This window comes from Alligator sinensis, unplaced genomic scaffold (genome assembly GCF_000455745.1).
Source record: "Alligator sinensis unplaced genomic scaffold, ASM45574v1 scaffold85_1, whole genome shotgun sequence".
NCBI classification, from domain to species: domain Eukaryota; kingdom Metazoa; phylum Chordata; order Crocodylia; family Alligatoridae; genus Alligator; species Alligator sinensis.
Window position 1 is genome coordinate 123997 of NW_005841891.1, and position 11033 is coordinate 135029.

The 11033-nt window shown below is 42.5% G+C and overlaps 1 protein-coding gene across 4 annotated transcripts in view; it reads left to right on the forward strand.

Annotated features, from left to right (window-relative positions):
- The window catches only part of PPP2R5C (protein phosphatase 2 regulatory subunit B'gamma), a 143141-nt gene that overhangs the window by 74407 nt on the left and 57701 nt on the right, over positions 1-11033 (forward strand). For all 4 annotated transcript variants that reach the window (XM_006018016.3, XM_025197154.1, XM_006018014.3 and 1 more), the window contains one exon: positions 7001-7200. In XM_006018016.3, coding sequence (XP_006018078.1) covers positions 7132-7200 — 69 coding nt within the window. In that variant the 5' untranslated portion in view covers positions 7001-7131. The remainder of the gene's footprint in view (positions 1-7000; positions 7201-11033) is intronic.

An 11033-nucleotide genomic window follows, 5' to 3' on the forward strand; every position in this document is an offset into this window, starting at 1 on the left:
TCTCTCACTTTCTGCCACTGAGGCAAGGTGTTCTCACTATTTACAAGTATGTTCTGAGATGTGGAGAGCTTGCTAACAAAGGAACCATTTTTGTGTGGTGAAATGGAGAGGATGAGATAAGTAGACCTGGCCTTTCAGCCTTCTGTGTGAGGCAAGAAAGTGTGTGCACAGTGGAAAGGGGTCCTTGTATGTCTTCTCTATAACTGTTACCAGTCTCTTCCTGGTCAGGTTCTGTTCCTGATGCAACGTGGTCAGTTTAACTGACCTCTTACTATGTGGAAGAGCATTGTGGCCACAACTGTTACAACCTGACCTAAAAAGTGTTAACATCTATCTCTACTTGGAAAAAAAAAACCGCTATGCATTTCCTGCAGTACTCGTACACCAGCTACTTTTGCTCCTCACCACCCCGCCCCCCTTCCTTTTACAAATAATATAACCACAACATTATCTTAGAAAATGCCCTAGAGGTTAGAGCACTGATCTTTAAACAATATCAGCTCCTATTGTTGTATCAAAGCGCCAAGAAGACCTCATAGTACGTCATATAAGTAATCCATCTATATTTGTAGCTGCTCTTTTGCATCGGGATGATCTTTAAAATAAAGTACACAGATTCGGAAAATGTTTCTACTACCATTACTCTGAGCTAATTTGCAATCAGTTAATTCAAGTTAAACATTCTAGACATACCTAAGAGAGTGATTTAAATTTAGACTAGGCCATTGGTTTTGAAAGCTTCAGTGTAACCTGTCACATTATATTCACAGCTTTAGTTAGTGAATAGTCATGCTGTTGCCTTTTTTTCAGACTGGAGCAGCAAGTGATGGTCTAGGCCTCCTGAGCTCCCTACAAAGAGGAAATTGTAATAAAGAAACCTTGTGGTCTCAGGCATATATTTTCATGAGATAAAAGCATAGCTGATAAAAATTGTGGTGGGAGGGAAGAGAAGCCTTTCATAAGCAATCAGCACCTGAGTTTCTCTGAAAAGAGCCTGCTAAAAAAACTGTTAGGATTTTCAGACCAAATCAATTCTTCTAAATTAATAAATCCCATTGAAATAAAGAAAAACAGAAGAGGAGGAGTGAGCTTCTCTGCATAAGCTAGTTCTGTGGAACTTACTTTATAAACTTTCCCATGGGGCTGAGGAGCGGGGAAGTTCCAAGGCAGTAAAAAAAACCCATTCCGATAGAGCAGCGTTTCCCAACCCTCGATTCCGGTGGCACACTTACTGGGCCTCTCCCAACCCCTGGTGCACTGGCCGAATGGAGGAGGGGGGATGGGGGCGTGACTCGATGCAGCGCACGGGTGCAGATCACTGGCTGGAGCCACGCCCCCATCTGTCCGTCTGCGGCGGCAGCAGGTGGGGGCGTGGCAGCAGGTGGGGGCGTGGCTCCAGCCCAAAATTCCACGGCGCACCAGTTGGAAAACGTAGAGGCTGACCCACCAGGCACCACAGGTCAAGAGATTCAGCAGTGAGCTATGTCTGATACTGTACCTGGCAATTAGAAATCTCACCAAGAAGCATAGTACACTAAATAGCATGGCATATAAATGCAAAAACACAGGACACTGTTTTGGATTGTTCAGAGATGATTCACAATTGCCTATAAGCAGCGGTTTGTTCCTTTTGCATGTGACAAGGACAACTATGCAGCTGATCTAAGTGCATCAGAAATGCCTCTTAGTCACAGTCTCAGATAGTTTATACTGTTAAGCAGAAGAACCTTGGAAAGTAAATCACCTTTCCAAAGGAAGGCACAGAACTACTATGCATGCACGCAGTATTTATTGGTGACATTATAGACTACATCAACCAAAAAAAAAGCCAATTGCCAATGATGTCAATTTTCCTTTTATCAGTGCTGATATGCTATGGACCGATGTATCAGTGCGCCTCTACACAAAGCTACACTACTACTCAAAAGTGGACAGTGGCATCTAGGATAGGAATGTGGAATCACATAACCATTGCTTTCTCAGTTACTCTAATCAAATCAGACGCACCAAAGGTCTCCTAATCAAAGAAGTTAATTCTAGGCTGCTCCATTCAAACGATGTTAATGAAGAGGAATATCAAACATTTGTAATTATTAGGGATCTGGGTTTTCCATTTGCTGTGGAAAAACGCAGATTTTCCCCTTTAAAGGAGAAAACTGCGGGAAGCCTTAGGTTTCTCCTTGCAGGCTGGCAGCCTTTCTGCCAGTGCTGGGGGAAGGTGTCTGGGCACTGGGGCTGCAGGGGGCCTTAGTGCTGCCTGTAAAACCCAGCTTGATGTTGTTGCCAGTGGGGCCCACCCAGAGGTGTCTGCCCCTCCAGCAGGGAATGTGTCAGGGGGGTCCTTCAGGGACAGGGGGGAGATAACTGTGTGGCTGGCCTGGCGGTGTCAGGAGCTGGTGGTGGTGGTGGTGCCTGGGGGAGGGTGGCCAGACCTCCTGTCACAGCGCAAGAGCCCCAGCCTGGGACAGGGGTTGCCACAGGCCTCCTCTTCCTCCCTTCATCCCATGCCAGGGCCAGACTTGCTCTGCCATCACCCATGCAAGCCAGAGCCACCGCAGCTGCACTGTAGCCGGGGCAGTATGGGACCTGGAGCCCCTTGCCCTCCTTCTGCTGCCTGCAGCATGGCCTGAGCCAGAGCACCACTCCACTTCATGCTGCTGCTGTGGAGCACAGCCCTGGTCCTCCCTGCCATACCACAGCTTTACCTGGACACATGGGCCAGCATGTGGTGTCCCAGCCTGTGCTTCTGCATGAGGTGCGCTGTATGCCACCTCACGTTGGAATCCATCCCTGCAGACCACCATCCTGTAGTCTGCTGGGGGGCCCCTCCAGCAGGGCTGATGGGGGGCCAAGGGTTGTGGGTTGGGAGTGTGAGGGGTGCCAGCAGGGATGGGGACCTGCGGGCGGGAAGTGAGGGGCACCAGCATGGCCCAGGGGAAGCAAGGGAGTGTAGCTTAGAGAGGGACACCAGCCAGGCAAGGGGGCTGTGACTTGGGAGTGAGGGGCACCAGGGGGGCAGGCTTGGGAGTGAGGGGCAATGACAGATCAGGGTTGCTCATTGCCACAACGGAGCAAGGAGGACAGCCACAACTGGACCTGCATCCTAGTGAGCAAAGGGGGCAGGGAAAACTCTGATTTGCCATGGTAAAAAAAGAAAAAACTAAAATGCCAAAATATATAAGTATTGAGAATTGATTTTATTAGAATGAGTGGGTTACTGGTAGGCTTCCTGATTACTTTAAAATTGTAAATATATCAATAAAACAGTGTGTTTCACTGATATCTGTCTGTCTATCGTGTGCATTTCATTTTAATTGTGGGAAAACACAGACTTTGGGGTTTTTAATTGTAAAATTTGGGGTTTTTAAACAGAAAACTAGGATCTCTGGTGATTAACAGTCAGCTGATGAAGGCAGTCTGGTAATCACCAAGCACTTACAGAAAGATATAGCTTGACAGTTCTTTGTATGGCTGAAGATATATTCCCTTCTGTGACCTCATAGCTCTTACTCATGCCTGCAGATCTTTCTTGCACAAAAGCAATTATAGCCTGGATAAGACAGCTCTCTCTTCTATAACCCAGCTATTTTGAAACCTACAGGTTGTCATTAAACCATTGTGTGACAAAAAGCTGGGAGAACTAGATGTTTTACTGTCCGTGGATGCTTGCATGCACTTCTGTATTGTGACTGTCACTATTGGCGGTTCTCTAACCATTGTCCACCACCTACAGTTTGGAGCTGAATCACTCTCCCTGCACGCTGACTTTTGATTCAGATGTAACTGAATCAGATACAGACAATAATACAAACAGAGTAAGGTACAGGCAATAAAATGTGGCTGATTTAAAGTATCCAAATTATTACTCATTAAAACTAATGCTAAGGAAAATGTTTCCAAAGGAACTAGTAGACTGACTCTTTAGATTAAAAATTATATTGGACTTTGGTTTAGTTTCTTCATGTGTGGCTTCTCGTTCTAAAATGTTCTCGATGCTAAGCTGGAAACCTGCCTGTAATGGTTAGAAAGTCAGTGCTCTGTTCATGAGCAGCTGTCATTTAGCCCCTTCTTTCTAGTTAACAGAGCTCTTTGCTATCAATGGTCTCCTAGCAACACTGACTAAAGCTGTAATTGAGTTTTGCTTCTTGTTTGTATGCTGTTTACTTCGATATGCCCCCTTTGTTGCTTATAGTTATTTCAAAGCAAGTATTTGTGGTTATTCATTGTGCAGAAGTGTGAAGCACTACAGTTGGTTGCTACTTAATACACAATATGTATTTAGCAGTTATTACCAGTTTTGTGTCCAAATGGCAGTCTTGTATCTAAGGTAGATTTGCAAATTATTTAGAGGATATCCTACCATGAAAAATTCCCAGCTAAAGTCCACTAATGCTGTCAAATAGGGTGTCGCTTGTTGTGTGTGCATACACATTTGGTGAAATCTGATTGTGATCAAGGTGGCACAAGTGCACTGTGATAAAAAGGCTAGCATTTTAAAGTACTCCTAAAGAAAAAAAACAATAAGTTTTCTAGGGCGTGCTTTCACTTTAGTTAAAGTCTTTTCAAGGGTAGCCTGGTCTTACTGTGCCCTTAAGTTTCTGTACCTCTCTGAGATGCTAATAGTGAAGGAGAATATTATTAAACAAAAGTCAAGCATAACATTTGTTGTTATGCTGTTACCTTGGGCAGCCTTGGCCTGTGTATTCACTTGCTGTCTCTTGTCTTATACATACTAGGTTGTAAGCTATTCAGGGCAGGGTCCATCTTGCATCTTTGTATGACGGTCTAGCACAGTAAGACTTTGAGCTATGACCAGGTTCCCTAGCTGGCACTTCAGTATGGATCAAAAAATCAAGAGATGCTGAGGATAACTTTCATAGGGTACAAACTAGTGGGTATTGATTTGATCAGACTAATGTTTTGTTTTTAGTTATGTCAACATATAGCTATACTTGAAATGTGCCAAAACTAACTGTACAAGCAAAAAAACCCAAAACAACAACAACAACAACAACACTTTTAAAGATTAAGAAAAAAAGTGTTTAGTTTGGGAAGAGACAAAGCAGTACCTTACTCTGGTAGATCCTTTTGGTGAGAGAGTTCTATCTGTCACATTAGTGTGTAATTTGTCTTGAGAAGGATGGAACAACATATTGTTTTTAGTTAAGTACTAATTTAAATCAAATAGAAGGTTTATAAAAACTAATTTGAGAATTGCATTTAATCAATTCTAGCTAAATTATTAATGTTTGCTCTTAATGTCACTACCCATAAAGTAGCTGTTTTTATAACACTGACTTTCAGAAGGGGAAAGACCCAAACTGTTGAAAACTGAGGTCCTGATTCTGCAAGCTCATAAACTGGTTTGTTACTTTTTACATAAACAGTCCCATTGACTTCAGTTTCACTTAAAACTAAGCATGTGTAGAAGTGTTTGTGGTTTCAGACTAAGCATGTGCAGAACTGGTTGTGGTTTCAGGGCTGAAATTTGTATTGAAACTGAATGGCCCTTTTTATGATCAACTCTATGAGCCTTAGTTGAGCGCAAAAACTCCATTGTGCAATATAGTGTATAAAAATGGAACCAGACATAACCTTGTTCATCCCCCCCGCAAAAGAGATGAAATAATAAATGGATACAAACAGGCAAAAGTACAGGGAAACAGTAACCCAGTATTGGTCCCTGATGGCAGGCAAAGCTCTCAGCATCTCAGTGGTTTTATCATCGAATGCTGTGTAGGCATCACAATAAAGAAGATTTAAGAAAGGACTGAGAGGATGATGAGATTAGCTTTGTTGTTGTTTACAGGGTGGGTTGAGAAAAGCCATACAAGTACTTGTTTGAAAATCTAAATGCATAGGTGAAGGAGGCTGGCATCCTGGACCAGTCAGGTGTTGCATATAAGGGAAATAAAGTAGAAAAGAGGAGATATACTGATGAGCATGAGAGGAAGACAATGAAGGGGAGAGATGTTAGTGGTGAACATGGTTGTTACTACTCAGTCAGCACTCGGGGGAAATCAAGTAATTAAAAATGCTTCTATTTTGTAAAAAGCATTCTACTACTCATTTTTGTGCAAAACATCCTTTGACATTTTCAGTTTTCTTGCAAGTTGAGAGTACGTTGTATGAACCATGAGCTGAGTTATACATAAAAATGGAATTTGGCTCTCTGTTGAATTGGTGTCTTGTCCCTGGCTTGGACTGTAGAACCAAGATACAATTGTAAGTGTTCATAGGAGTTTGAATTGTAAGGGTTTGTAGTGTGGATCTAGTTTGTATGCATGTAAAGCAGATTCTGAATATATGTTCCTGTCTAATTTATTTTCTGTCCATAAAATAAACATTCTAAATCAATAAGGGCTTTTTCTTCTTTTTAAGATTTTTTTTCCTCAGTGACATCTTTTTAGAAAACTGATGCTGTTTTCTAAATACTTTTTTTGCTTAAAGATCTTTATATTATATCTGAGGGAATAGTGCCTGCCACACAAGGAAAATGGAGGTGGTAATCCAGTGTAAAACAAATTTGTCTCAAACTAAAAATATCAGTTTGTGAGTTGAAAACTTGAATGTATTTTAAAAGTGCACAGATTTTAAAATGCAGAATCTATATTTAATGTACAGAATTTATTTTCAAAGTTTTGTTAACATTTTTTTCTGGAATTAAGTTGAGCAAAAATACTTTTTCAGATATAAGTATGTCTTTTCTGCATAATCATTATTTTTGGCAAATGCAAGCAAACCACCAATGATGCACTACCATTCATATGCTCTATGATATCATAAGGTGTTACTAGAATACAGGCTTCTAGTGATATTAAGCATCTTCAGAACCTCTCCAAAGTGCATGTTGCTTGATAATTCAAAATGTCTGCTGTTAGTATGCAGTGTTGCTACAAAATAACCTTGGGAAGGAGAGGGAGAGAGGAGAACTGGAAAGTCTTTTTCAAGTAGTATGGCATATATACCTTATCATAACAAAATATTTTTACTTTTTCAGATGTTCCTCCTGCTGACCAAGAAAAGCTCTTTATCCAGAAGTTGCGACAATGTTGTGTCCTTTTTGACTTTGTTTCTGATCCACTAAGTGACCTGAAGTGGAAGGAAGTAAAACGAGCAGCTTTAAGTGAAATGGTAGAGTACATCACACACAATCGCAATGTGATCACAGAACCCATTTACCCAGAAGTAGTTCATATGGTAAGTGTTTTAACATCTAGAAGTATTCTGAATTTTTTTTCATAATCCAGATGGATGCTTTGCTTTAATTTACTAACACATAACTGATCTTTGTAGCTTTCAGTATTTTAACAGTTTTTCATGTATCAGCTGATTTTCTTTTAAAATTCTATTGCCAGTGCTGGCAATGTTAGGTTCCTCCTTTTGTTTATTCATTAATAGGGGAACTGTCATGTATGTATGACAGAAATGAAATTAAGTTACTAACTTGGAGGTCAGCAAGCTATGGCTTACAGGTCAGATCCAGCCCAAGAAGGTTTGACCCAGCCTTGCACAGCACAGGGAATCGGGCAGTACACAGCCATGCTAAGCTACCTGTCAGCTCCGCAGCCTTCCCTGCTGCTCTTTCATGCCTGCACTTACCTTCGCTGCAGATGAATCGGGTGTCTGCAATAGAGATGAGTACAGATGGCTTGAGCTGTGCTTTAGAAAAGTTGATTTGTTGGTTTTTTTCATGTTATGTTAAAAGAACATTAAGGTTTGCAAAGCCGGAGTTCTTAAAAGTTACAAAATGCCAGAATTAAGATTATATATGCAACTTTGTTTTGTCCCCCTTGTGATACAAACTTTAATTCATAATCGCATGTTAAACCAATAAGAGTGAATTAATTCTATATTCAGATCAGGTTTTAAATAATTGTCACACCATCCATCCTTTGTACTGAGGCAAGTTTCCCATATGGGGGGGATGGTATGTAATCACTTTAAAGACCTGTATTACTCCTCCCTACCCTCAACTTTTATGGTCCCACTTCCTCTTATCACACACTGGCCATGTCTACACGAGAAGCTGACTGAGCAGTAGCCCGATACTACTTGCACAGTAGCATTGCATGGCAAAAACCATGACATGACACTACTACATCGTAGTATGAAGCTACTGTGCAGTAGCATCATAAAGGTGTTCACCAGCACTACTGCACAGTAACATGGGTTCATAGGTTCATAGATGTAGGGTCGGAAGGGACCTGAGCAGATCATCAAGTCCGACCCCTGCCCTGGGCAGGAATGAATACTGGGCTCATATGACCCCTGGTTACTGTTTATACAAGTACTAAATGAGTGCACAGTAACAATTGCGCAGTAATAGCTCATGTAGACTTGGCGTCTTCATTTCCTCCTTCCTTCACTTTCTCCTTTGCCCTCAGAGCATCAGAGGGAGCTTTGAGAACTCAGAATAGTCCTTCTGCTCTCTGTTTCGGTGTATGCCATAGTGTCCTGTAGCAACAATTTGGCCTTGATCCCTGCAGTCCTCAGCTGGAGCATGTTTGGTACAGATATAATCTTTGAAGAATTTAGTTGCTAAACTGTACCAAGACTGTACTGATCAAATGTGAACCTGGACTTTTTTCCCTTTTGTTTCAAAGCTTTATAATGGGACTAGTTTTTGTGAAACTTCACCTCAGAACAAGTAAAGGCATGTTCTTTAAGCAAAGGTGACTGGATCCTGTCGTCTTTTTTTTTTTTTCAGTTCTTCCGCCAAATTGTGGGGGTTCCAGGGCCTCTCAAAAATGGTTGTAAGAAATCAATGTTTTACTACTGATATGTGGCCAGCTACTTTCATAAAATAGGTCATGAAAAGTAGAAGTAAATATTGGTGCTCTTGATTGTGTATTTTTCCTGCAAAAGAGGACCCTAGCTGTATTCTGTATCAGTCTGGAAATTGCTTGTTGACCAAAAGGGTGTTCTCATGAAGATTTTGTAGAGGTCACTCAAGAACTTGGATTCTTCCCAGGGTGTGAGGCTCCTTAGGCACCTGGCAAAGACAAGGATTTGTAAACTAGATGGGGTATGTATATAACCATAGTAGACATCTGTGCAGGACGCCTCAGGTGGTCTGGATAATTGCTGCAGCAGAGTGCCAGTTTTCTAATTGGGTGCACAGAATTGCCGCTGTGCTCTAGTTGAAAGGCAAAATAGTACCTTTTGCAAATAAAAGCTGCAGTAGGTGGCTACACAGCTGATCCTTCACTCAGCATCCAGTTGTGAATTAATTGGGTTGCAAACAACCCAGATATGAAAAATCTGGGTTGTCTTGTACCACACATGCACATCTGTAATAAGGCATTGAGGCTGCGTAGTGAAGAGACCTGCATTAGTGTTCCAAGTATATGGCTAGCATCATTTCAATTTCAGTTCTCTGCTGAATCAGATTTGATTATATCTAATGAAGAGTAAGGCAGATGAGAACAAACTGGCTATGACTCAGTACAGCCAAAACCAAGTAGTGATGGTGGCTCGGTATACATAATGAAGCTGAGAGAGTTTTGCATCTGTCCCCTGATTGAGCATGTGTCGCTAACATTTGTGATTAGAGTTCTTAACTTGTAGGTCTGACAGGAATTAGTTGAGTTTGGATGAGATAGAAGATATGGCCAGGATATGTTTGATCAGAAGCAATACTTCCTCATTTTTCTTCCAGCTGAAGATATTACTAACATACTCCAGGCTTTCATCGCCTTGTGATTAGAATTTCTTACAAATGTTGATGCAGAATACAACCAGCTGCCTAATTAAACACCTTATTGGGAACAGACTGACTACATCCGCAATCTGCACTTTTTGATGGTTAGCTTCCAGGTGAATTTAAATTAGTTTGACCTGTAGAATTGTAAATGGTGAGGAATCTGTGCATGTAGGAGACCTCCTCAACAATGTTGTCACATCTGTTGTTGGTGAGGACACTTGCAGAGATCTTGCTTTCCCAGAGCAGCATAGAGGGGGTTGCTGTTGGAACATGCTGAGGGCCCTTTAGTGCAAGCTTCTCTTGCATCCACTAGTCCAAAACAAGGGCTTTACCTTTTGGAAATATTACATAGCCTCTATGTTTCTCTCTTTAGCCACTCTGAAGATTGGAGTGTGTGTTGGGTATGCTCTGAGATAGATGAAGTACTAGTCTACTGTGTATGATTTAATTATGACTGGATTTTGTTAAGGAACTAAACTAGGATTTCAGTGTACTTTAAGTGGGGGGTGAATCATCAGAGCTTTTGGACTGCTCTGTGTTGTGCATGTTGTCACAGGGTACTAAGGTGTGCCTGCTCCTTCAAGGGCAGAAACTGCCTAGAGAGAGGGCCCTAGGAGCTGGGCAGAAATCCCATAGGTGCAAGTTGCCATGGCAGCAGGCTAATGAGGGAATTAGCTAGCACCTGTCCTGGGTCAGCTGACCGGAAGAAGGCAGGGCCCTGGGCGCACATCAAGCCCCAGGGCTGGGACTGAAGGTACTTAGTGCTCTGGCAGCAGCCAGGGGGAGTGGAGTTCGTGCAGAAAAGCTCCATGGAATTGTCTGGGTGCCTGTTTTTTGCTGCTGGTGAGACTAATGAGCTTTAGGAGCTCCTAAAGTATCTGGGGCTAGGAGGCACACATTGTTGAGGGAGAAGCTCACCTCCTTAAAGGGGCAGAGTGTGACCTCCAGTGTTATGGTTGCTGTTATGTTATAGCCCACGGGCTTGTATTTACATTGTTAGTTGAATCCAGTGGACTGGCTGAGGCTGTTGGGGAGGAGGCAGCCTCATTGGGGTACACTACCATGTAGAGCCCCAGCACCAGAGGGTGCAGCAACAGGGCTGGAGAGAGCCCAACGCCAGTGGGGGCGTGTGCACAGACAGGGGCCAAGGGCCCAATGATGGCAGGAGGTCGAGCTAGACTAAGGCCCCAGCGGGACAATGTTTGAATACCACCTGCAAGGCATGGGGTGTAGTAAAGGAGCAGTTTTGGAGCCGTGCATTTAGCTCATAAGGCTCGGGGTGTCTTGAGGCACAGACTTTGAGTGAGTCTCAACAAGGGATCCAAGG